The 27,507-nt window shown below is 39.6% G+C and overlaps 1 protein-coding gene across 4 annotated transcripts in view; it reads right to left on the reverse strand.

The window, feature by feature from the left end:
• ST3GAL3 (ST3 beta-galactoside alpha-2,3-sialyltransferase 3) overlaps positions 1-27,507 on the reverse strand; it is a 184,685-nt gene that overhangs the window by 127,971 nt on the left and 29,207 nt on the right. For 2 of the 4 annotated variants that reach the window (XM_082311506.1, XM_082311505.1), the window contains 3 exons: positions 17,196-17,243; positions 15,032-15,166; positions 6,593-6,635 (listed from right to left, as the gene is read on the reverse strand). In XM_082311506.1, coding sequence (XP_082167632.1) covers positions 6,593-6,635; positions 15,032-15,166; positions 17,196-17,243 — 226 coding nt within the window. The remainder of the gene's footprint in view (positions 1-6,592; positions 6,636-15,031; positions 15,167-17,195; positions 17,244-27,507) is intronic. The other 2 variants (XM_082311507.1, XM_082311508.1) reach the window with 2 other exon arrangements.

A 27,507-nucleotide genomic window follows, 5' to 3' on the forward strand; every position in this document is an offset into this window, starting at 1 on the left:
TGCACACTAATTGGAACTATATGTATTACAATCTTTTTTTGGTAGAAATTCATATTGGCTATTATGTTATTGTGCTCAGAATCAAAAACGGGCTGAAAAGCTTGTGAGTCATTCCTTTTTGCTTTTAAAATATTTGTACATCGACTTTCTGCCAAGAATATGGAGAACCCCTAGTGTTTGAAGATTTATTAATAATCTCTAGCAGTCCAAAAAGCTACTTCTTTAGAAATTCTTGCAAGAACATTGTCCAGACATACCAATTCTAAAGCACATAAACTTAGGTATCTGCTGCTTGAATTTTTGTTGTTGATATTAAGGAAAGCACTTTTTTCTCTTTCAAACAGAACAAAACTCCATGTATTTACTGCACACTTCTACCTTTTCTATAAACACATTATCACTGCTTTCCCTTATACGCTCAGTAAAACTGTTTTTCCATGAACATTTCTTTCTTATGAAACTGAACTTGCTGGGGCAAACAGTATAAAACTGCTCTAAACAATGCCCAGCCATTCATATTTCTTGCTTTACATTCTTTTCCCACATGGTTTGGTTCATAATTGCTTCCAGCTTCAGGAAACTGGCCCTTTTAAAAGCACCAAACATAAGTTTTTGACTTTGTTTGCACTTAGCAAATCACATAATGAATCAGTTCTATCTAAGTAGCCAGTAACTTTGAGTTCTACAGTCTTTATCTTCTTCATCGACTGAGGTTGTATCTAACACAGGAATCCCAAAGTTAGATAATGGAGACTCATGTGAGAAATCCTTATGAGAATTCCAAAATTGAAAAAGACTGAAATGAGCTAAGAAGAGCAAAACAAAAAAATGGGGATGGCAGTTACATCCCACCCGAACGTGGGAGGTTTGATGGATGAACAACAAACAGCCCAGTAATTGAATTGCTGTGAATAGCTAGGGTTCATTTTCTTAAATATTTGAAATGCTCAAACCATTAGTATAGATTGGAAGAGATTAGGTAGCAGGACATGAATTAAAAGTCAAAGAAAAATCTGAAATGAAAGAAAAATAAATAACCAACTGCCAGGAAAATACTGATGTCGTAAAGTATGCTAAGCTTTGCAATAATCTTTCAGAAAGAGCATCAGGTTGCTCTTGCTTGTGATGGCCAGAATACCTCCATTTAGCTCGTGAGACACACTCTTATTCCTGCCTAACCAGGACGGGAGGTTGTTGGGACTTCTCGCTTCTTTTCTTTTTTCCCCCTCAGGATCACAGGAATACAAAAAGACAAATAGGAAGGGAAACAGCACAAAGAAATCCTACAGCAGCAGGCACGGGGAAAGTCCAGCATTCCAACATGTTTATTGCTTATTTTTACAGCGCTTAATGGCAAAGTACCACACATAGACACAAACAGTTTCAAAGAAACCTCCCACCCTAGAAACAAAATGAGGCGAAGGGGCTCTGTTTCAGTTCTTCATTATTGAAGCTCTGAAGTAAAGAAATTTCAACAAACAGAAGTAACCCAATCTGTGTGTTTCCCTAGCCCAAACTCCCTCCATTTTTACAGTCTTTTCAAAGTCTAGATCAAGTTTCATTTGCGTTTGCAGGGTTAAGGTTGTTATTTCTTGCCCTTTTTTTTCCCCAAAGACTCAATTTCTTTGTTTTTTCTTTTTAAAGTGAAGTTTGAAATTATCATGAATATTCAAAAAAAATCTTTGTTGTACCTCACAAATTTACTCTATAATATTGGAAAAACATGTAAATACACAGTATCACAAAATGTCTAGCAAAGCACAGAGCCCACTGGAAAAAATAGTCTTCCTTTTAATTAAGTATTGCCTAAAAATTCCTGAACTACACAATATAAAATATATACCATACATTGTATAAATACAGTATATTAACTATGTTAGTATTATATTATTGTGGTCAATCATACTGATTTCATAGTCATTTTTCTAATTGAGATAGCAATTTTTTTTGCCTGTTTCTACCTTTAAAAATATTTACTTTCTCTCTCAAATTAACACATTATAATACCCACTATCTTTTCGTTTAAGTGAAGAATGATTCCAGTAAGCTCAAACACATCATCTAACAGTTGTGAAACTTTATGAGGGAGTGGTTCTTGACCAGTCAAAGTCAAACCCTGGGACGCTTCCTCCATCATTCATCAGCTGAGATTTTAACATCCAAGGTTTCGAGTTGACCGTGGCAGCAGGTGAAAAGATCCACCGTCACTCAAGGGGAGCTTTTTTCCTGACTGTTGTTTAGAAGCACCAAATCACCAACCTAATTGCTAAAGTACCTTTGAAAATAGCTTTTGAAGGATGAGTTTGAAATGAGGACAGAAGTAGCAGTCCCTAGCTTCCATCTCACCAAGCAAATGGCATGCTGGCAGAGTAAGGAAAGCTGGTATAGAAGCATGAGGGCAACCAACGGAAGGGAAGAATCCCCAAATCACACAGATTATTACAAAAAAGGCGCTTTTCACATGTGCAAGACAAGTGAATCTACACTTGTAACATGCCAAGGCATACTCAAAGTAATTGTTAAGGTGACTAAACCAAGCATTCACAGAGTAGTAAGTGACAGAATAAAGAACAACCATGCAACCTTCAGCTGGGCCCACTAAATATGCGTTAAGATACTATCTATAATTAACTACATGATCATATGCTGATCCTTATTGAATTCAATGCAAACAGAAGATCTGCTCAGAGAATGATTCAGAATTTGTAGTGAATGAGACTCTTGTTTCTAGGACCTGGCCAGCCTCAAAGAACTACTACAATATAAATATTTAATAATAAAAGCATGCAACCCTTTGCCAAGCACAGATGTTAGCAAGCAACTGCAAATCTTAGCATTTGGTGGCACCTAGTAATCCACTGGCTGAGTCACTAATGTGATTGATGGCCTTAAATTGTTCAGGAACTATTGGCCCCTCCGAGAATTAAGACCTGTGAATTATATTGTATTTTTTGTATAACTACGCTTCTCTACACAACCAGTAAATGTGGGATTTTATTCTCAAGGGTTTTAAAATGGTATGTGGCTCTGCTGCTTGGGAATCCTCTTTACCTGGGAGAAACTGATGCAACTGGCCTGTTTCTGTACTCTGGGCATATTTTGTTTTGATATTCTAATTTTGGTAATGATGTTATGGTTGGTACAAGCATAACTAAAAGATAAACTCCTCTTGCACAGATCTTTTTCACTAATCTGGTCCCGAGCAGTCTTAGGTCTTGTTTTAACTAAGGAAACAACTAATTCATGAACTATGTTGCTTACAGATGTCCTCAGCTTTCCATTCATCCTGTATTTTGTGAACAATCCCTACCTGGATATCATCCTGGTTTTTAAAGCTAAAGACTTTCCAAAGAAGAGTTAGCCTAAGCACAGGCAGCAGAAAGGAAGCATCTTCCATTTTGATATTCTCCTTTTTGACAAGCTCAGAGCAACAAAACGTCTGGTCAGAACCAGTCATTTCCATGAAGCAACTGTACAGTATCTTTAAAACTGGCCATCCCGTTCCAGGTGAGATTCCTGGCCATACCAGCCTCCCTAATGCTATAGCAAGGCATGCCTCATACAGTTCCCACAGAAAACACTTCTCAAGTACTTCTGACAGCTTGTCTTTCCAAAGTGAACAAATCTGGTTTCATTACCACGAACTCAAAGAGAACCAGTGAACAGAATCATTACATTGCTGTAACCACAACAGAATGTATTATACCTGAATAACATGCCCCGGACATCTACAGGGTAGAGGACACTGAAGTAGTAATACATGAAAAAATTAAAGATGAATAAATAGTAATGTGTCCATTTGCCTTTGCATGTCAAACATTTTCCTCTGTATAATGTAATTTAAAATGCAAGTCAGAGCACTGAAGTTTTAATGCAGATCTACCTTTGTAGAAAATGTTAGTCCTCCAGGTCATTAGTTTAAATGACATCAACTAACACAGCCAGGAACACACTTTGAACAAATGAAAGATTAGGGGGGGGGGGGGGGGGGGGGAACACAACACAAAAAACACAAAAAAACCCCAAAAAACTAATTGTCGCACTAGACTTCCACATGCTGTCTATTAAGTGAACCCTATAAAGTTATGATCTACTGCAAAATTCCACCAGAACAATTATATCACAACAGACATAATTACATTATTTCTGCCAATAAAGTCACCAGTGCAGAGCATATTATCCCTTTCAACTCTAAGCAAATTTTTTTTAACCAGAAAGTGCTTTTACGATGGTACCATCTTGACTGAGTCGCAGAAAGCATTGAATTCAGTGTGTACTTAGAAAACACAGTTGGTACCCTGACCACACATGGTCAATTTGTGGAACAGCAGCAAATTCCTCTAGGCTGTCATCCACTTTTATTTCAAAATTTATTTAGTATGTTTTATGGTATTTTCATCTTTTTTTCTGGCTCCCTTGCTAAAAAAATCATAGAATAATTCAGGCTGGATGGCACCTCTGCAGGTCATTCTCTGCAGGTCCATTCTCAAAGCAGGGCCACCTTTACTTCCACAGAAGAAAAACAAACAACAACAAAACAAAAAAAGGGAAAAAAACCCAACCTAAAATCAACAAAGGACAATTACAGGGAAAAAAAAAAAGTGATTTCACCTATGTATAGTACTTGCTTTCTTTGCTCCTTAACTTAACCTCATAGTATTTATTTTAATCATGCTGATTTTATTACAAGCCTTTTCAGAAGCTAACTTTATGGCTTTGAAAAGCAAATATGCACATTTAAGGTGCAATATAAATATCTTTTTTTTAGAAGTAGTCAACAAAATCTTTCTTTAATCAAAAATAATAGAGAGATTTCATCATGAGGGGGTTTTAATAAAAAAATTCTAGGGTTTTGGAGGCCCTCCAGCAGGTAAAAACTTTACTTGTCCTCATGCTAAAGTATAAGAAGGAGCAGGCCATGTCTCAGAGCTGTAATCAAAGTAGATAAGTCAGCAAAGAAGAGAAAAAAAAACAGAGGCTTGAAGAGGAAGGAAGACTCAATGGGACTTGCTATAAGCAACAAAGAAAAGGACAGCGAACACAGAAGGAGGAATAGGAAGAGCAAGACCGAAGCAGTGGTTTGGACACAGCACAGGCTGGTATCCAAACCTGATATGCCCAAAGTGTGTGGACAGTCAACGGGTGTGTTCAAGAAATTGGACATTATAAGATATGCAAAGTAGTCTGGAAAAAAACAAAAATCAGACTACTTAAAAAGTTAAAAACCATTCTTCCCTTACCAACACCAAGAAGTGCATTCAAAGGTTACTTACCCACTTCACAATTTTGGAGTAATCTCTTTGCTTTGACTTCTACATGTATAAATTGGAGATAATGTATCATCTCATCCCAAAGTGTTGTAAGGGTACATACACTACTGTCTCTAAATCGCAAGGATGTCCCAATATAGAAAATTCAATCAAGAAAACTGGTAACTGTGCAACAAGCACAGGTTCCAGACAGCACGCAACAAAATCCGCACAGAACACTACGTTAAATGAGACCAGAAAGAAGCCTTGACCAGCTATTCATGCAGTAAACGCCATCCTTCCTGCACACTGAATAAGATAAAGAGCCGGGGGGGGGGGATCAATATTCCTTCTTTCTCATATGTATTCTTCTACAGTACCTTTTTGCCAGATAAATTACTATAGTTCAGTTTATGTACACAGCTTCTTCTGTGAAAGAAGCTCCTACCTAGAGACTTTCTTGTTTCCTGCAAACAGCAGTTCCCAAAACACTTATGGGGCTTTTATTTCATTACAGAAGCTCCCAAGCTGCTCAGCAAGGCTAAATTCAAAACTTGAATGTTACACCCTATAAATACAATGAAACTTTCTAAACATTAAAAATGTTTTTTATATTAACATGATACATTGTACAGGGGATGCATCCCCAAGTCATTCAAAGCCACTGGATTGCCTCAGTACCTTTTTAAGTAGTAGAGGCAGAAGGTTTTTAGTAATCTTTTTTTGCTCCCAATACCAAAATTTCTGCGGGGCTGTTGACCTCAGAAACAGAGTCACTAGTGACCCCTAGTGTTAAGAAGTTCACTCTCAATTTGACTGATTTATGGCACAAAGCATGACGAGTATTATCCTTCAGCACTTTGTTGTTCTTCTGACATAGCAAATGGTCACTGCCTTGTGTTGAGGTTCTTTCCACTCCAGTTTACAAACAAAACCAGTAGTATCCATTTTTAAAGAAACAGGTGGAAAGGAAATATAAACTTCTAAGCATCCCAGTACATTGCAGATTGACAGTCCTCCTGCTTTCAAGTGTTGAATATATTTTTCCTCATTTGGAAGATTAACAGTAGGATATCTAGAGCAGACTGACAGTCATGGTTTCAGGTGGACGTTTACAGCTTCTTGATCAGTCACTAAGGACTTAATGACAGTGAACCACCAATCCAAGCTGGCCAGCAAAGCCTAGCGTAAGGAAAGAAGTCACAATTGCCAGGTTGCTGCAGGACTTGGCTGTCCCAGGTAGAAGTGCATAGTCCAGTGAGCCAACTGCCCAGGTGACACCAAAGTTGCTTACAACAGAAATCTGTAACTATAGAAACAAAGAGTCCTACTGTTCTACTTACAATTTTGAGTCCAGGTTCAGGAGAAAGCCCAGTTTGTCATACTCTGGAAAACAAAAGCAAGGAACACAGTATCATAAAAACTGCAAGTGTCTCCTCTGCAAAAGGCACCAAAACCAAAAAGCAGCAAGTCCTTATGGAAGGGCAATAATTATTTCTAACTGAAAATAGCTATATCGTAATTTCCAGTTGCTAGCAGCTGTTATCACAGATTATTGTTACTTCAAGGTATTCCCAAATTAACATTTCTGAATCTCCAGGAAATACTAAAGTAAGAGAATGCATGGGTAATCATTAATTTAGAAATCACTAGAATTAACCAGGATATCTGTAGTCATAAAAACAAAGCTCTACCGAAACCACGCACGCAGTGAAATACAAAGCTCTCCTGCTTGCAGTAGAAATCATTTTGCCAGTAATTTGTATGACAAACGCTCCTTCTAGGTCCTGACATGGTAGAGCTTTGAAATTTTTCTTAATTCCTTGTCTATTCCAACCCAGAACTTCATAATCAAGCAGCCCTTTTTCAAGAGAAAGTCACTCATGGTGGCAAAAATGCTTCAAGTTCAGGTGATGTTGTTCAATAGGAAACTGCAAAGTCACAGTTTATGCCACAAACAGGGAACAGCTACAGGAACAAAGTTATCACTCACAACATCTGTAACTCCAGTATAAAGTAAGCTTTGCATTCTGTATCTTTGAATACATTGTGATCTTGTAAATCCCTCCAAAGCTTAATGATCAGGATGTATTAAAAGAAACAAGAAGGAAAAAAGCTCTCATAGCCTTCTAGAAAGAGCTCAGTGGAAACAGAGAAGTTTGCTTTCCTTATGAAACACCACCAAAATTTCTGCTGCAGTAGTTTACCTAACAAGATCACAAGCTTTTCATGCTATCACTTACCGGCAGAACAGGAAAGCCTAAACATGTACCTAAGACAAAACGATTGCAACAGATACGTCAGTGTAAACTGTGCCATTGATTTCAGTCTCATTAAGATTTAATTCCCAAGCCAAGAGAAGAATTATGTTTGACATAACTTAGGTAACAGAAGTTGCAGAACATGTGTGCACTTGGTATTGGCACGTACTACCCGTTCTCTGCCAGCACCCGCGTGTCACCCACCATCCCCGTTGTACTCGATGTTAGAAATGCACCTGTGCATCTCTCCTCCACCTTCCACATACTGACAGTTGTGTTGCCCCCATGTGCTGCTTTCCTCATAACATTCTCCCAGTTTATTCCTCCTACAAGAAGTTATTTCCTGTCCAACCTTAACTCCTCCGCATGTAGGACTGTACATAGGAAGGTATCCATTCTGGGAAAAAAAAATACATGCCTTCAATTTTTATTAACCCTTCCTCCTTCCCAAAACAACATCCATACTGAGCAAACAGCAACAGAGGTTTTGGGTTTTTTTTTTTAAACACCTACAGCCACTGACCAACCTGTCGTCAGTCTTATCCCATTCGAGCTAACATTCCCTTCTTCCCAACAGGAAATACAAGAGGAAATGTAATAGGAGATACATCACCTCATAACTACATCATCATCCTGGGCTTTCTACTAAGTGAGCACTTTATGAGCTTTGCAACCAAAGCACCAGAAAACATACGCATACTAAATGCTAAATGCCACAGATGACACACCTCCATTGCAATGTTAAAATGTTGGAAGATTTACCTTCTGTTTGTCACATGCATTTCACCTTCCCCAGCTTGAAAGTGGTTACTTTTGATGTTCACTGATGATTACTAACAGAGGTATAAAGTAATTTTGTAAAATCATAGATGTCAACTATCTCACAACAGGCACTTTCCAGAAAAATGTATGAAGTATAACAAAACAAAATAACATTTCTGGTTTCAAGCTAGAAGCACAGGCGTGTTCTTGATTTTCAGTAGGGTGTAAACTATCCTTTCAGGCTGTAACATCAAACCAGAAGCATCTATGCTCCTTCCTCTTGCTAGCTGGTGAAATGTGCAAACTACTGCAGGCAGAGAAATGCTGCCCTCACCACAGGCCATGTCACACTCACTGGGATATCTGGAAGTCACAGTGTTACTATTGGCTTGGAAATGAATCTCTGTCACATGCTGCTCCCCCAGGAAAGACACTAGGAGTCTCTAAATTACAGATTTCAAAGTTCGCATCCTTTTTAGCAAAAATCAGAGTCTTGTTACAGCCTTCCAATGTCATTTAGCTGTATTGCTATGAATACAGGGGCCAAAAGTCATTGTGACACACAACAGCGCAGCCCACATGCCAGCTGGAAGCGGTCTGGATTCACAAAAGACAGATAAAACCCCAAATACCTAGAGAAAGCCAAACACACATAGCCCAGCTGCAGGAAAAGGCAATCCTTGTCTGGAGTTATGTATTTAATTTAAAACAAAATAAAACACAGACTCACTGAATCAAAGACAAGTACAACTGAGTCTAAAATACAGTATGGTCAGGGTGTGATGATCGCACAGCTCACTGCTAGAGAAAGGGGCAATCCCACTACTACCCCTTCCTCCCTTGAAAATACTGGCTGCAAGAGCCTGCCTTGGCACTCCGGTAACCTCTCTGAGCCCTAACCTACAGGTTGCCTTCACCTCCCATCACCTTAGTTTAAAGCCTTACTCACCAAGGTAACCAGCTGATACAGAAAAACATTTCTCTTCTTTTTCATGGAGTGGGATGAAGAAGTGCTAGAATATTAGAGAAAACCAGGACAAAACAGCTAGAGAGAACAAGGTAGAAATACTCCAGCATCTCCACCAAGAACTAGCTGGGACCAGATCGCCGTGTTAACTGTGGTTTGATGTTGGCCTCTGCCAACATCATCATGATGCCCCCCCATGCGAGGGTGTCTGCACTGAAGCACAATGCAGAGCTACCAATGGCTGTGGTTCTGGAGATCTAACCCTTCAAATCTAACCAGGTTGGTACGTCTGATCCAGCTCAGGCCATGTCTGACCCACCAGTCTCCAGACAAGGCATTTATATGGCTGTGTGGAATAGGATTTTTTTTTTTTAAGCCAAAAATGAGTGAAGGTAATAAAGAACTTATTTTGCATCTACTAGAAGAACATCATGGAAGAATCTGAACAAGGCTTTACGTTCTCAGCCCATAGGAGACTGAAAGGTCCATGAGGGATAAAAACAACAGTTTTAAAAGAGAGCAAGGCAATCTAAAGACCACACTCACTTGTGCTAGGAAGCTACAGTTCTCAGCTGACAATGGGGTACAGTAGTGTACAGAAGCACAGAAAAGAACGACCATGGGAAATGAAGTTTCATCGTGCCCCATAAGGACAAGAGGTCTTCTTAGGTCAGAAATAAAATGCGTTTCTACATTTCCAGGAAGATCGGAATTGAGTAAGAATCTAATAACTGACAACAATTTCATAATAAAGCATGTAATTAGGATTATATGAACAGAAGTACAGCCAAGCATAGCAATTGCTATAAATGATGCAAATCCTGTGCCAAATTCAATGCTGGCATTAGCATGGAAATTTCTCCCAAGTATCCAACAGAAATCCAGCTACCAGGCAGCAAGTGAGAAATGCATTGTCTCATGTCTGTAAACTCCATACAGACCACCCAAAAAGCCATAAAGCACAGCATAAAGTATCTATCAAGTTTTCAAATTGCATTTTGCATCTGTAGCCAATATAGCTATATACAAGCAAAATGGGCCAAACTTTCCCCTTATGCTTCTAATCTGAAATCAACAATCCAGGAATTAACTTGGCTCACTGGTTTTATCCTTCCAAACTACCCATAACTGATTTCACTGATGACGTCAGTACTATTCCTTTAGCAGCTAGCTACTTAGAAGCACAGTAGAAACAACTTTACCCACAGAAATAGAAAATTAAACTTTTTTTTTAAAGATGGGCTATATGCGGTTCTAGTTCTCTCTGTGTTTAACTGGTAATTGCAAGTACAGGATGGAAGGCAGAAGGTTCAATTTTAGCTATTTTATTCAAAATGTTTGTGTTTGTCAAAGAAATCAGTATGACACTCAAGAGACGGAAGCCCTATCAAGAACAGCTCAGACCACCCTGATACATTTCATCCTGTCCAGTGCAGTTTGGTCTCTGCGGAACTGAGGCTCCAACTGAGCTAAGCCTTAGTCACTGTCCACATGCAAGTTCTACATCTGTGGCAAAGGCCAGGTAAAATGACTTGCCCTGCAATGAAAAAGGTCAAACACCTCACATTCACCTTGGACTAAGAAAACACATATGGACAGTTATATAAGTTCAGCTGATGTAAAGCAATTCTGCTAGAACTCAAGAGACAAGAAAGAATTAATGAAAAAAGTCATATGCAACTGATCAACTGAAAAGGACAACAGAAAGGTTTTCTTCCAGGGTTAAAAAAAATACCGCTCAGGATTACTGAGCAACGATGAAAGTACTGGACAAACAAGGGCTTAATGTTGCATCCTTTCCTTAGGATCTTCACTTTAAGCTCTTCAGTGATGGAACTTACTGATGAAAGCATTATTTTCTGAGGCTATTTAAATAACTAGGGGGCGCGGGGGGGGGGAAGGTTGCAAAGCCAAGTACAGAAGGGGTAGAGCTGAGGCCATCCGGGCTCCTCAGCACTAACCTGCATAGATTGCATGCATGTCTGTGTTCCAGTTTCCTCTTCGCCCCCATTTACTCTTTTGCATACAAGTTTAACAGCCTTTTTCTCCAGGTTGTCTAACTGACATCAGGGAGAACCCCGAGTACACTGGTAAGATAAAGCCCAGTCCTTGGTGCCATTCCCTGCTCTGTAAAAATACACAGAAGAAGCAGAACTGACATCTGTAAAGATAACTGCTTAGCCCTTGCAGCCCAGTACGAGAAGCATGCCTCACCAATCTACGTCTGTGTCAAACCATCTGCCCATTTGACATTTCCACCATGCGTGTAAAAAAATAATTCTTCAACAGCTTTTAATGTAGCTTCACTTAGGCTTCCTTTTTTTCTGGGGAGCAAAAGAACTTCCTTAACAATATTACACCTTCAGCAAAACTTGGAATTTCACATATATTAAAAATGTTCATAGACTGTGCAAACTGATCTAAAGACACCAATCCTGCTGCACCAAACTCAATATTCATTTTCTAGATACTGCACCTGATGAAAACAGCTATATTTGATGGAAACGGATACATCAAGCACTATCAGCACAACTGAAATACAAACCTGTGAGTTCAAATTTGTCTCCAGTCAAACCCCTGCACGCCCTGGTGACACCTAAAATCATGGGGATACTACTTATTGTTTCAGATTTAGCAGCAAAAGGAAGTAATTTCCAGCTCTATACCGTCAAGGTGGTTTTTTTACCTCTGTAATTCCTGATTGGGGCCCCCAAAGACATCTGGCCCAGCTTTACAGCCTGAGGAAAGCAATACACCAGAGGGGTCTCCTTCATTAGACACTGCAACCACATTATTCATCCCCCAGGCACAGAAAGAACAAATAAGCAATCACTTGCTGATAGTGCTGTATGGGTCATCCATCAGGAAGGTCTTTTGCCTGCTTGTCTTACCTCCAAAATAGGTATAGTAAAACAAAAAGAGGTCATTCGAGCATATTACATTATAAAAGGCTCTGGTTACCTTAACATGGACTATTAACTCCTTACAACTTTTTTCCTAATAAAACTATAGCAACCTCCAACAGTAGAAAAGCAACGGACTGCTTTAAGCTGAATTTATGAAAGAATCCAATACGAAGATGAAAAATTTCCTCCTATGAACTGCAAATGCCCTTTTTCTTTTCCCAGGGAGTCATCTGTTTAAAGCCAGAAAGCAACCTTCACTAAATAAACAGTTGTTTCATTTACTACCATGTATCCACTTGGCTAATGGAGTTAATGCTGCCCTACTGAATCTTCCGACATATTCTTTATTTTAGAAATTGTATCGTATTTCCTAATAAAAGTCAAGAACAATATTAACAAAACAGTAATCTATATTGGCTTTTAGTGACTTACAAGATGTACTGATTCGATGCAGAGAGATGCCACATGATAGAGAAAGATCCCATTAAAATACTTTTAATTTGAGGTATTCTTTAAGCCACTTCTTGGCATTTGCACCTCAACTCATTCACAGCTGTATTTTCAATTGGAAGAACAGAGCATTAATAAGAAGACAGATGATGATACTGAACATGCTGGCAAAGTCACGTAAGGACTATGCAACGAATACATGACAGTCGTTGGCAAAGATTCAAGCAGCTCCCACAGTCTACAGCTCAAAGAAATAAAGAATGAAGTAGAACTTCATTAATCAAAAATGAAAAGGGAAAAGCATTTTTGCAGAATAAAGCCACTAAAACCAGCAAAAAAAAAAAAACAAACACCAAACAAAAAACCAAAAAAACCTTTCTCGTTTATTTTCTACTTTACAGGAATGTAGAAAAATGCAGCATAATAAGTTCACTTCTCCTTTCCCATCGCTACCAAGTAGCATTAAGACAGTCAGAAATGCAATTCTGGGGAAAAAACTAACACAAAAAACCCAACACACTAGAACCACATCAGCTCCAAATGTAAATTAAAATTGTTTTCCTCAAACCAAGAACAGCTACCAGAGCCTCACAAATTCTGTTAATTAACATAATACCTAAATTAATTACCACTAACCTAGAAATCTGGGAAAGATCAGAGTTTGTAATAGTAGCCATCTATACTACCAGATTCTCACTGAGAAAGCCAAAGAACAGCAAGAGATCTTCTGCAAGTCACCAATGTTTTTCTCTCATACTGGGAGTCTGTCACTATTCTACCAATTTGATACTTGACGATTTCAGTTGTATTCCTATTCCTGGCCTCCATCCATACCACTCTCCATCCAAAACATACGAAAGTAGTCACCAAATTCACTCTGGAGTTGTATTTAGGAGGACAGACACAGGGTTCTTCTCATCCTTCACAAAATGGTTATCTGAGCATCTTCAGCTGCTGAAGGAAACAGAGAGAGTTTCCTTCATAGTTCTCACAGCTTCTCCCAAGATGGTTAAGGACTTCAGCATAAGGAATTACTAACAGCAAACTCCTAAATAAGCATGGATTTAAACTCACAGGTGATTACTCCACTATCATTGTGAACTCAGCATCTGAAAGCATGGTCTTGCATGTGGGCTTTCTCAAGCACATGAGTTGCAGCAGATATGCTACTCTAAACCAAATTTTGAAAGCTCCATTTTCATTGCATAAGTCAGCCAAACTTTTGATAAGGTTAAGAATTAAATTGAAAAGAAAAAAGCAACAACAACAACAAAGTTAAAACATTCAAGCAATTTGAGCAAGACCTAGATAACACTTGCGTTGCTTCAGATGTTAGAACTACTGCATATCAAGCCTGCAGTGAGAACAACTGCCATACAACCAGTGGTCAGTACTGCAATCAAACATGTCTAACAACAATGTAAGCCTACAGCCATAAGGTATTTAGAACCTCCATATTTCCAGCTAGCACATTAGCAGATGGGAAAGTTGCACTCCTATCCTAATGAGGCTTAGAGAAGAAAAATTTAACTTGCTTGCTCTCAGATACAGGAGGTAGAAAAAGTCTTGAACAAAAATAGCAGGGGTATAAATCCGACTTTCAAGGTCAAATGTTTGATTTGCTAGCAACGAAGTAAAACAAAGCAACTAGAGAGGGAAGAAAAAAAAAAGTAGTACTAGCTGTCTATAGCAAGCAAATGAAATCTAGTTCTTCTCAAACACCCTGTGTCCTGCTTAGTGTTTCCCAAGTTCAAAGCATGACACTCTCCTTTCTGAAACGGTTTCAGCTGAAACACTGGCCTAGACATCACATCAAACATTTATCTTTGCTACTCAAACTTTACCTTTCAAGGGAAGGGGCAGTCATGAAGAGAATCACAAAAACATCTGGACTTGTGAAGGCTAGACCACAGCGTGAACCTCAGACAGTTCAGTCTCACTCCAAGCATATTTGATTCTCATGTCCTCTAGGCTAATAATCTTCTATGAAGCAGTACTTTAAGGCTCCATGGCCAGATGATCTTCTGAACACTCAGTTCAGTAAGTTTATCTGGAATAACCTAGAGATTGTAATTATCTGAGATGCATAAGGACAGATTTCCAGCCTCGATGAAAACTGAGATTTGCATGTGGGACAAAGAGTTAAGGGGAAAACCAAGTTAAGGACAGTCAATTCAAATAAAATACAGAAGCTGCAACAAGACATTGCCCTTCACTTGGCACGATTAACAATTACAAAAGAGTAATTCCAAGAAGCTGTTTAATATGCAAATATAAGTCAATGAGTACAAGTTTTAAGCAGCATGAAATCTTAACAGGGAGACTATTATTCACAGCTGTTTAATTCTGACTAATAAAGAAAAAGGTATATGTATTTTTATGTTTCACAGTATGTAACTTTAGTCCCTTCTTACCCCAACCTGAAACATCACCTACTAGGAATGGCTGGGCCTGGAGCTGCCATTGTTTCTTTGGGTTCTTTCTGGGCTCTGTCTTTTCCTGCGTCTGCAGCAAGGTGAGATGGGATGGACAGCGGAAGCACAATAGCCACAGTTTTTCTCTCTCTCCTTCCTGTTCAACAAGGAAAGCTATCCCTCAGTTGGGCAGACAACGCACATCTTGACATCTTATTACACATATCAGTTCAGAGCAGGTTAAAGGTTGTGGCACAGCGAATGCAAAGGACTAAATATGAAAGCAATAAACATACAGCTCTCTTGGACATTTCTGAGCCTCCCTTCTGAAATATATGAGTTTTCTTCATATTTTTTCAATGAAGAAATTCAATCTCGTTGCAGTGGAAGGGTTTACAAAAGATCAAATTTTACTGTCTTACTCCTAACCAATCCAAGCTTGAGTTGCAATGTATAAGCAGAACAAAGACCAGTGCTTTTAAAACAGACCCAGACAGTCCATTGGCTTACATTACCGTGTTTCCCACCCTCCATATCAACAGAACTCCAAAAGACAGGGAGCAGTTGAACTGTTTTTAATAACTAAGTTTACTACCCTATTGGTAGTATCATAACACAACAGTTATGATTTACTCCATAGATACCCTGCACTGGAAGCTATCCACAGGGTTAACTGTTTCCACATCAAATTAGAAACCAAAATAGTATTAGGGAAAAAAAAAATCTGTAGTAGGTAATATTTAAAAGTTTTAGTCCAGAACAAATTCTGGTCTTAGCTGTACCAACATCAATCCAGCAAAACTGGTAGGTATGCTCATTCAGACATACTCAGCTGTAATCAAAATATTTCCCTGAATTTTACTCACAGATTTCGTATCTCAAACCTATGGAACTTCCTCCCTACTTCTGCAGACTAAAGAAACCATCACCCAATACAGAAGGAGGCAGGCAACAACACACTTCAGTTATAATTGCATTAATTAGTAGAAGGGAGTTAATAGAAGGTCTCTTCCCCCATAAACACAGCAACGTATCCACTCTGCACTCAGCACCCTAGAGATACTCCCACGTCAGACCATGCACCCACAATAGATCCATTTCCAGATATAAGTTTTAGAGAAGACGCAGGGAGAGCAGAAAGCATCTGGGGTGTTGTAAACAAAGCAAGTTACTACCACTAGCTCGGGGGTTAGTAAATTGGAAATCTGTGTTCAAGCTTTGCTGTTAGTGTCAAGCAGCAGGCTCTCTCTCAAACTTTGCAGGCAGAAGACAGGTGCTATGTTGGAAGGCAGCATGTTCCCCCATCAACCTAAGAGGAAAGGCTAGTAAGCAAGATAAAATACAAAACCTTCACTTGGATTACTTTTTCTTTTCTGCAAGACAGTAAATACCCCCACATCTTTTAAGTGTTAAGGGGTTTGAAGTTGTAAGAGTAATTCTTAGCCTTTCCCTTGCACTTCGTGTATCATTATACATACACTGTAAACTGAATTTCATCAAGTATCGTGCTCACTATGGTGTACCTTGGCTACAGCTTATGTATTACACATAGCCAAACGGATAGTTACTGGTTTCACGAAGTGCCCCCAACACAAAAGAATTTTTGATTTCTGGTTCAGTTTAATTGAAGGTCGTGCTCAGGTTCCAAAGGAAATTAGATTGGGCAGGATTTGCCCTGGGGTTTGATAATGCTGGTCAATCTCCACCCAAAAAAAAAAAAAAAAAAAAAAAAAGGTTTCCAGCCCTATTTGTTTAGCTACAACTCTTTCGCCTTCTCCTTCCTGGAAGGATTCCTGATGTCTTTCCCCAAATAACTCAACTGTTTGTTTAGCTGAGAAACTCTCCTAGTAGCATAGAACAGTTTTTCTTCAGCTGGTGGGTGACATCATCTTAATGCCTTTCGCATGAGAAAAGAAGCACAAACCGCATCACTAACGCATGTAACACATCCAGGTCATCTGCCTTGCTGGGAAATGGACGGGGTCCCACATGTTAATCCTCGTGTCGCACTAAGGCCCTTAATACTTCCACTACACTTAGGAAAGAACCTCTTTACCCACTTTGGCTAGATGGTTGATTCCCACAAAAGTCTGACTCAGTGACCTGCCTCCCAACATGGCTACCGTGTCCAGTTAAGTAGAAGCCTTGTCATGAGGTGGGAGATAGAGAAGAAGGCAATGTTGTACCTGAGCCTATTGTATGTCCAACGGAGTCAAAGGAAAGAACCACTGAATCTGTAACACAAGAGTACAAGTTCATTTTCCCCATTTTCTTAGCACCATTTCTTGCTGTAACATTTTCTTGTTATTTTGATTAAAGAACTCCTTATGCTCCCTTCCACCAGGAAGCAGAACAACTTCTTCACCAGCCAGACAAAACAACAAGCATCCAGCAAAGGCAGAACACCGGAGTATGCAACAAATCACAATGTCATTACCCAATGAAGTAGCTACAATTTATTGAAAATAATTCCCCTTTATGCCTAATAAGCTTGGTTGACCTTGCCAAAACTGAATCATAATATGCTTTTGACTGCTAGACTGGAGAGCTTTTTCTTATCAAATGTATTATCAATATTTTGTCCCCACTTAGGGGACTCACCTGTTATGATCAGCTCTTCCCTGACACAGTTTGCTAAGCCAAATATTTTGTGCTCCTTGCAGTTCTCACTGTTTTCCACATCTTTACTCACACTAGTGGCTCCCCAGCTGAATGCATTTCAATTTATCAATACCCTTCACCCTTCTACTTTATGCAACACATGTGCCAAGTATCAAGAAAATATAACCTCTCTACTTGATACCCTTTTATTTTGCCATCTGGGGATCATAATAGCATTTAACCATGATCACAATGACAACTCTTGCTCACCAATTAATGCCTGATACTTTTAGTCACTGTTTCATACGATGTGGCACATTTTCCTTCAATTGTGGTTTGCAGTTCATAGTTTTTATAAATGCAACTTTACATTTGGCCACATAGAAACCCTTACTGTCTGCTTGCACTTAGCTCACCCCATGATCTAGTCCCCTTCATTAGTCATTCATTTTCCTCATATACCACTCTCCCAGCCTAGAACCTGTTTGCAAAATTTATCAGTAATAATTTGATATTCCATTCCAAGTACAATATGGTACCATGCTCAATAGCGGGTTTTTTTTCCAGCTGTATTCTTACTTGAGACAAACCAACACTTAATTTGTTAGCAAGCCTCCTGGTTTGCCATCCATTTTGATGCCAATCCCAACTGAAGGAGAAAGTCTACTGAATTCTAGTCCACCACCAGTGGAGCAGAATTGGGTCCAGAACTTAAAGACAACTTGTCAATGGGTAAAACACAGCAGAGAACAAACCACCATGATAGGATTAATAATTTTATGGAATTAGAAGCTTTAAACTGACACAACAATAGCAGCACTGCCTTTCACCTTCAGCTAAATGAATAGATTGAATCCCTTAAAGTTTCTCTTTGTAATTTAGGCCTCAAATGTGATCAACTGATCACACATCCTTTGCAGCACCACAGCAGCTGCCCCGGTGCAAGCCCTCAATGCAAGGAAAAAGGCCCAAGCACAAGTACATTTAGGCAGGCTACAATCACAGATATTGACAGTTACCACGTTTCAGCTAACAATAACTTGACACAGGACTGAGCCCGTGGCTTTTCTATACTGTACATCATCCTCATGCTTATTTTCCGATTCTTACAAATTCAATAAGAAAGCACTAATTTTCAAAATAAACATAGTAAAACTGTTCATTTATCTGGATTTAAAACAATTTTAAAAAAGCAGGTCTGTGCTGTCCCAGGTCCAACACTATGGTAGTAACATTAAAAAAAAAAAAAAAGATAGATATAACTAGTCTCAAAACTTATTCCAATAAAAATAAAAATCCATCTGGACTTAACAACTGTATTTCCTCTTTTGGGAATAAAATTCAGACATCTTTATATTATTCTAAATAGCAAGGGGTTTAATTCATTTTAACTGCGTTAAATTCATCTGCCATCAATTAATTCTGAAGTATCTCTGTGGGGTTCTACTTTTAAAAAACTGTTGAGATTTTTATCAACATAAAGTACTTCTTTGTAGTTAATGCCAAATTTAAATGTTGTTCATTTTCCTGCAATAAATTTTGCATTCAAACACTGCACATGAAATATTAGGACTTGTCTAAGAATGGCTGAAAAGCATTGCAAGCACCAAATTAATACCATTATTGCAGCCCACAAAAATAGTATAATGTTTCATTCTCTTAACTGAGAACATTATCTGCTTTATATAAACAAAAAATATTACAAGCAGAATAAACATGTGAGCTCCCTTTTCCAATCCAGTCCTCCATGTGACTATTAGTTTCACAGTTTCAACATCAAATTCACTGTGAATAACCTGTATTACAGTCAATTCCTGCTCTGCCCTCACAAGTAATTTCACAAACCATGGATCTTTATTAAAACACCGTGTTTATTTCTGGCATTTACACTTCAAAAGGGAAGAAGCTATAAACTTTGAAAAGGCTGAGAAGATAATCATGTGTCACCTTTCTTCCACCCAGACAGCTATTCGCATTCAGCCAAATTCAGAGCTACAGGTTATTTTTGTCAGAAGTTGATGGAGATAAGCATTTCTTTGAGGCAAGCCAGACTTATTTGCAAATACACCGAGTCCTGCTTCCACAAACATAAGAAGAAAAGTTTCTTTGCTTCTGGCTTCAAGTCTCTTCCAGTCATCGCTCAGTTCAAACTCCTCCTGGCTTTCTAGACTTTTTCTCTGCAGAGACAAAGTGGCTGCTCAGTCTGTGCCCAGTGCCTCCCCCCAAGCCCCTGAGATCCCTCTATCTTTCAAAGGCAATCTTCAAAGGCTCTATCTTTCAAAACTTAATAAGACACAATGTAAAACATACCCACTTACATGCGCCCTTGCTTTAGGTGCCAAGAAGTGGTTTATGTCTGAAGGAGCAATCCCTAACCTTTCAGCTACCTACTTCCATAAAGCAGCTTAAATGTTTTTTCTCCTGCCTTCTTAACTGAAGAGTAGCTTTTATGCCCAAATTATGAAATCTGACACCCAATAACTTGCCAATACGCACAGCTTAAGGCTGCACACACCACAATGCCAGCCTTTTACATCTGTTTTCATGTTAGCTACAACCATTTTTTCAGTGGCTACAGCAGTTTAAAAAAGAAAAGAAAAAAAAAAAAAACCAAGATACAGCAAAATCCAAATGCAATTCCAGATCTGATCCAATCCATCGGAAGAAGCAAAGACAGCAGAAACACTCAATTATTTAAAAGGCACTCAGTGCTAGGAATAACAGTGTCTGAGACCTCACCAGCCAGACTGCAAAGTTGCTTTGAGTCACTTTGTGTCAACTTTGGGTCAAAGTTGCATTGGGACCTCTGCTCTGGGTCACTTTCCCCTCCTACCCACCATCTAGCTAGAGGATCAAAAACTGGACCAACACATGAATCTGCTCCATCATCCCCCAAAAAACAGTGCTGTGCAGGGCTACTTGAATGTGCTCCATCACAATCCTTTTGGAGCGTGGAGGAGTGCTGTATGAGACCCCTCTTCCAGGAGAGCTCACTGCTATGGAACAAACACAAGGATCCCGTTTGGTTCAGGAACCAGGAGCTCCAAGACAGACTGTGCAGAGAGACTCAATGCTGCTCTGGGAACAAACTTAAACTCTGTTCCAACAATGCTCCATACTGGACAGAGAGCTGAACTTGCCTTTGAAGGAACACACCTGGATTTGCACAGTTCTGTCCTGAAGTGGAAAAAGCCTGCAAATCTGAGGTGGCTACATTTGTTGCTGCACTTACACTGCAGTCCAGATAAGCCACCCAGGTATGAGGATTGATTGTATTTCAAGGCATAGGGATGCACTTCAAGTGTTGCTGACCCCTTATCTCTTCACATGCACACACCCCTTTCCACTCCAGTGTCCCTCATCTTAGGTCTCCTGCAAAATCCTTCCTCCTCTTTCTTTAGTTAACCGTGAGCTTTCTCAGGGCCTGGATAAGTCTGCACCACACTCCCTTGTCCCCAACACAGGCAAATTAAATTACTCATCTCGCTGCATATATTGTGCACCTTAGGTCTACGCACTTCTGGACACCAGATAACTATTTAACTGCTACTCCTTACAGATTGCCATATCTTTTCCACTACTCTAGTCTCTGAACAGAAAAATAAATGAAGATTTGCGTCTTCATAAAGGAGCGATGATCCTGACCAACAAACTGCAGATTTGTAGGAGACAAAGAGAAACAAGGCCATGTTGGAAAACATCTTAAGTTTCATACTCCAAGAGAGAGATACAGACACCATAGGATAAACATTTAATATCATGCATGGGTACTGCACTCGAGAGATGTGTGGAAACAGCTCTTAAAGCCCAATTGTGTCAAGTTCCTGAAATCATTGTAAGAGCAAATACATGGACCAACTTCCAACGCAAATACTGTCCTTGCTTTGACTTCATCATTGATGAAAATGTAACATACAAACTGAAAACAAGCAGTGGCAACACAGAATGAGAATAGCAAATATAATCCACATTTAATCAAGAACTGTATATAACCTGTATGTTTACCTAAGTGCTGTTTCAGAATTTCAATTAAGGCTTTTACAGTAAGTCCCTCTGAGAAGCCAGTAACTTTTTTTGCTTTTTACAGATTCTCCCTGCAAGGATTTATAGACATTTGTCTCATCCTATTGAAACCAAAGAAGCTGAACCAATAACTTCTCTTATCCTTTTTCTCTCTCTCTCTAAAAAAAAAAAACAACAAACCCGAAAGCCAGACTTTAGCAATAAACCAACTTCCCCAGGAAAAAAAAAAAAAACCAACCAAAAAAAACAGTAAAAAAAAATGATTGCGTGCTGCTTTGGAAGTGGTCCTGAGAAACCACAAACCATCAGTCCCACAGGAGTTATAAGAGTTTAATAATAAAGGCTTAACACAGCCTCGATACCACATACCATTACAGTAATATGCTCCACAGACCAAGCCAAACAGGGAATACAATAATACATCGTAACATAAGGCTGTAATTTGGCACATCCTCATACGGAGAGTCAGGCTCTGAGGTCTGCATTGCCTTCTTGTATGCATGATCACTGTTAGGTTTCTCATTCCATACCCCTACTCTCCAGATACTCTGATGGACTCCTACAGAACTGCAACCTATATTTAATAACATTTAATGTAATTTCTACCTCCAGAGCTTGATCAGACACCAGATATCCTGCACAGCTCCATCACCTGGACTAGGGACAGCAATTGCAGTAAAAACATTAAAAAATAAAATTTTTATTTTTTGACCACCCATAAAGAAAAGGGTCTGTCACTCAGACAGACCTTTTTCAGCTGAGTACTGAAAAGGATAGGATCAAACACCCCAATAGCCATCAAACTTTATTTTCTATTTGAGATCAATATTCTATAACATGACATATACCAGAGAAGGAACACTTAATGCACAAAACTCTTAGTGACGAAAAGGCCAGTAATAACAGAAAACTATGTTTCATCTAGACAGAAAATGAAGCTCACAAAAGCAGTGGCACGCTCAGAAATCATGCTACGGTCAGGATTCATTCAGCAAGAAGATCTGTCTTAGAATATCCCCTTCCCCAAAGAAAAAATATTTGAAAAAGCACCCAGTCTTATCACGAGTACGCAACATTCTGGATAATTCTTATATCCAAGGAACTGAAGGGAACTAAATCATTTCAGTTCTATTTCACAGAGGTCTCACTTAGATACCTGAAGCATGAACATCCTTCCTCAGATTTGGTAAAACACAAGAACAACTGCCTGAATTTATAAATTACTTGACAGGGCATCCTCCACTTCCTAATGCTTTGTTTTACTTGCTGAAGACAGATTTAGGGAAGGGTTAAGTAATTTATTCAGTCTAATAATAAATTAGTAGGATGGCATTTATCAAGTACCCTACTTTTGCATTAATATTGTGTTCCCCCCCACTGCTTGGTTTATTCCGCTTTACTAAGCTCTTTCTTCTGTAGTACAACTGATTTTCCTACTTCTCCACCTTTTTCTGAACACAGTGAGATGGTTCTGTTTTAAGAGCACTGGTCACTACAAGAACATCTGCTGCACCATAGCTTCAAGGGTGCTCCGAGTTACTCATATATATTCCTTATTCAAAACTTGAGGCACTAATTATGACATCCCCTATGCATCACTTCACACAGCATCAGCAAAGGTCAAAGGAAACATATAAAACCGCTCTTACTAGTAATCTCAGCTCCTACATACGTACTCTGTGAAAAAACAATCAGTAGTGTTCCCATGCTTAGACGCCACAAGAAGTTATAATCTCAAGCGTACTGTTTGAGCAGCGTTATTCTAACATTTTCAATATCTAACTAAGATGAGGAATATATAAAGATGACACACACAGAGAGCACAGGCACACTTCCTAATCACAGATGTGCAAACTAGCAGCAGCAAATACAGACTTCAAGTTTTGGCAAGAAAACCACATGAAGAGTTTCAGTCCAGTGCTGTCTGCAACTGATAGGAGACCCAGGTTCAAAGTTCAAACTTATTCCCTTTATGGGAAAGGAAAAGTCACTCAGCAACAGGACACATCTTCAGCAACAGGAAACATCTGATTGTAAAGAACACTTCCAATAAACTCTGGATTTTCTACTTTAATAAGTTGTCTTAAGAAAAGGCTGCACTACAGTGTTTCTGTTGCACTAAATTTGAATGCCTGTCCTGTGTGCCACCTGGCTATAGTGGATGAGGGGAAGGCTGTGGATGTTGTCTACTTGGACTTCAGTAAGGCCTTTGACACTGTCACCCACAGCATCCTCCTGGGGAAGCTGGCTGCTCACGGCTTGGATAAGTGCACTCTGTGCTGGGTTAAAAACTGTCTGGAGGGCCAAGCCCAGAGAGTGGCGGTGAATGGAGTCAAATCCAGTTGGCGGCCGGTCACAAGTGGTGTTCCCCAGGGCTCAGCGTTGGGGCCCGTCCTGTTCAATATCTTCATTGATGATCTGTATGAGGTTTAACAAGGCTCAGTGCCGGGTCCTGCACTTGGGTCACAACAACCCCATGCAACGCTACAGGCTTGGGGAGGAGTGGCTGGAGAGGTGCCCAGCAGAAAAGGATGTGGGGGTGTTGGTTGACAGCTGCCTGAACATGAGCCAGCAGTGTGCTCAGGTGGCCAAGAAGGCCAATGGCATCCTGGCCTGTCTCAAGAATAGTGTGGCCAGCAGGACCAGGGAGGTGATAGTGCCCCTGTACTCGGCACTGGTGAGGCTGCACCTCGAGTACTGTGTTCAGCTTTCGGCCCCTCGCTACAAGGAGGGCATCGAGGTGCTGGAGCGTGTCCAAAGAAGGGCAACGAAGTTGGTGAAGGGTCTAGAGCACAAGTCCTATGAGGAGCGGCTGAGGGAGCTGGGGTGGTTTAGTTTGGAGAAGAGGAGGCTGAGGGGCGACCTTATTGCTCTGTACAACTACCTGAAAGGAGGCTGTAGCGAGGTGGGGGTTGGTCTCTTCTCCCAAGTAACAAGCGATAGGACGAGAGGAAACGGCCTCAAGCTGCGCCAGGGGAGGTTTAGGTTGGATATTAGGAAAAACTTCTTCACCGAAAGGTTAGTCAGGCATTGGAACAGGCTGCCCAGGGAAGTGGTTGAGTCTCCATCCCTGGAGGTATTTAAAAGACGGGTAGATGTGGTGCTTGAGGACATGGTTTAGTGGTAGACTTGGCAGTGATAGGTTAATGGTTGGACTCGATGATTTTAAGGGTCTTTTCCAACCTTAGCGATTCTATGATTCTCTATTTGTATCAGTACGGAGATGTGGGAACAGGCTGGTGCTTGTTTCATATAACATACCCGTGGGGGAAGATTCACCCTCATCTGAGAATGCGTATCATTGTGAAGGATCATAAGAATGGAAAAAATTTCATTCTGATCTAAATATTAATTCACTTATGCACTGTACAAAGTTGAAAAGTTTCTGCATTGTTACTCTAGTCAGCATCTCTTTAAAGAGATGCTACTCTTATTTATATAGTACTAACTTTTTAAGCATACAGTACTAAAGCAGGCCATGCAGGTTCTCTCTCCATTTCTGTGGCTGACCCAAGAACACACCCTTTTTATTGACAGATGACTTCAGGGCCAAGCTTAGAGTTGAACCCAAATTCCTTGGCCATCCACTCTGCCCGGACATCAGATCCCTTTTTTGTTTCAGCCTGGAGCCAGCCCGTTTCCACACCAAGGAACCAGACACAGAGCGATGAGGCTCACGCACAAGCTCTGCCCCAAGGAGCGCAGGCGCAGCTGGTTCAGAGCTCATCTCTGCAAACTCATGGCCAAACTAAAGCACAGCCAATACGGGTAATCTTGCTATAACCTGTGCAACCCTGAACAAGTCCTTTGATGAAATTAAGTGGTTTTCATCTGTAAAAATAAACAGTTTTTTTCCAAAGACCCTTGGAAAAAAGGCTTGAGAGATATAGCCAAGTATTATTACTTGTCTCAATAATTTTATGTGGCATCAAGATCTACTGGTTACATTGTAAACTGCAAAGTAATTCTCTATCAGCTCTTAATTTCCTGTCATTTAATTGAAACAACTCTTAGCGATACAGAACTTGAAAGACGCAGTAATATTTCTTTAATGAATTTTTATGAATTTCATGGAACCTAACCAACTTCTGCACTTGCTGTTGTGCGCATCGCCCCTTTTCCATCAGGACGTTCATAATGAAGTGGCAAATTAACTAAGCAAGAAACAACACTCATGTTCCGAACAGATGTATTTTTAAAATGTTCTGAGCGTGCCAATTTTCTTTATTCTGCAATGAATGAACTGAATGAAAAGATGTGGTGTCCTGCGCCAGCTGGCAAATGCTTCAGAAGGATATTACATTGCTATTGTCTTCAGCAGTGCCCAAATAACCGTTTGGTAGCAGGAAGGGCTGGTATGCTTTGCTCATAAGATCAGTATTTATTTGGATCTACTACATAACTTTGCAGTGCCGTGACCAATGAAACTCTGGGCACAAGGACAACATGGTGCTTCACTTCGAGCATCCGGTATCTATAGCTCCTCGGTGTCCGTCACAGCTCCCTGTTCTAGGGGAAGGCCAACAGCACCGGCCTCTTGGGTTGCTCTTTCCAGAAAAGATGGATGAACAGTCCCCAAATGCAAAGGAGAAGGGGAGACCAAGGTGCTGCAGAAGTTCAATGAAAATATACTTGGCTTTGAGGAACACTACTATAGAGGAGGTACAGATCTACCATAAAGTCACAAAAACAAACACGCCAAACTGTATAAAGCTGGTATCTGAGAGGTTTTTCTCTTGACAGAGAGAAATCCTTTAATTAATCCCAAGCAGATTCTCAGTACTTTAAGGAGCTCGTGTCCTCCTAAGCCAAGTCTCACATTTTGGTTTCAATTATTATTGTAGCACTAAGTCAGTCATAGACCCAAACTCCATAGCGGAACATGCAATAAATTACAAAACAGTAAAACTCTCTTCTAAGCTTACAATCCATGGGGCAAGACAGAAAATGGATATTGGCAGCTGGGGAATTACACAGGAACAAATGTGAAAACGTGGGTCCGTAAGATAGTACCAGCTCAGTTCAAGAACATTTTATTAAGCGTCAGTGGTAGTACCAGTCTTTAATCAAGGCAATATGAAGTAAAACCGTATTTTGTTTCTGAATAGAAGATTCACTCTTTTCATCAAGAAATACAGTATTTGTGCACTCAAGTGTAAAGCACTTGCTTTATGTTCAGAATATGTACCTTCTTCTGAATGTGTATCTCCAGCTAATACTTCAAAATTATGAATTCTTTAAAACATTTATTTTAAAAGGGTCACTACTACTGTTTCCTAGATAACCGCAGTAACAAAACAACACTGCAGCTGTCTTTATAATTAAAATTAACAGCAAACTTCTACATTGGATATATCAGGGGGCACAAGGGAAATTGTATTTAGACTTACTTGTGTATGACTGTTGGATCTAACTCTTAGGAATATTTAGAGGATAGACCAATTTAACCACTGACATAAGACAGAAAACTACCGAATCAACAGTAAATCTTGTTATTCTCTGTGGAATGTGTCTAATAATCATTAGTATAGCCATTATTTAGTCCAAACAAGAATACTGGACAGGAGGGTTACAGATAATAACTAATTTTTTTTTTTTTTTTTTTTTTAAATTAAAGCACCTAACACCACAAAAACCCTTGAAAGTACTCCAGAACATCATTTGCAAACTAAGGGCCAGACTCAACATACTATTTTGGTGATGCAAAACAGGTATAAACAAAAATTAGTTGGCCATTGCTCTTTGGCTGCTTTCAATCACACTTCAAATGGTGCAAATTGTTCTTAAAGTATTTTTTAAAGTAATTTTAACCTAATAAAACTTATTTATTTCAATCATTAGAAAAATGTAAATAGCATTCTCCCTTCAGTTTTC

The sequence above is a fragment of the Platalea leucorodia genome (assembly GCF_965183815.1).
Source record: "Platalea leucorodia genome assembly, chromosome: 5".
NCBI classification, from domain to species: domain Eukaryota; kingdom Metazoa; phylum Chordata; class Aves; order Pelecaniformes; family Threskiornithidae; genus Platalea; species Platalea leucorodia.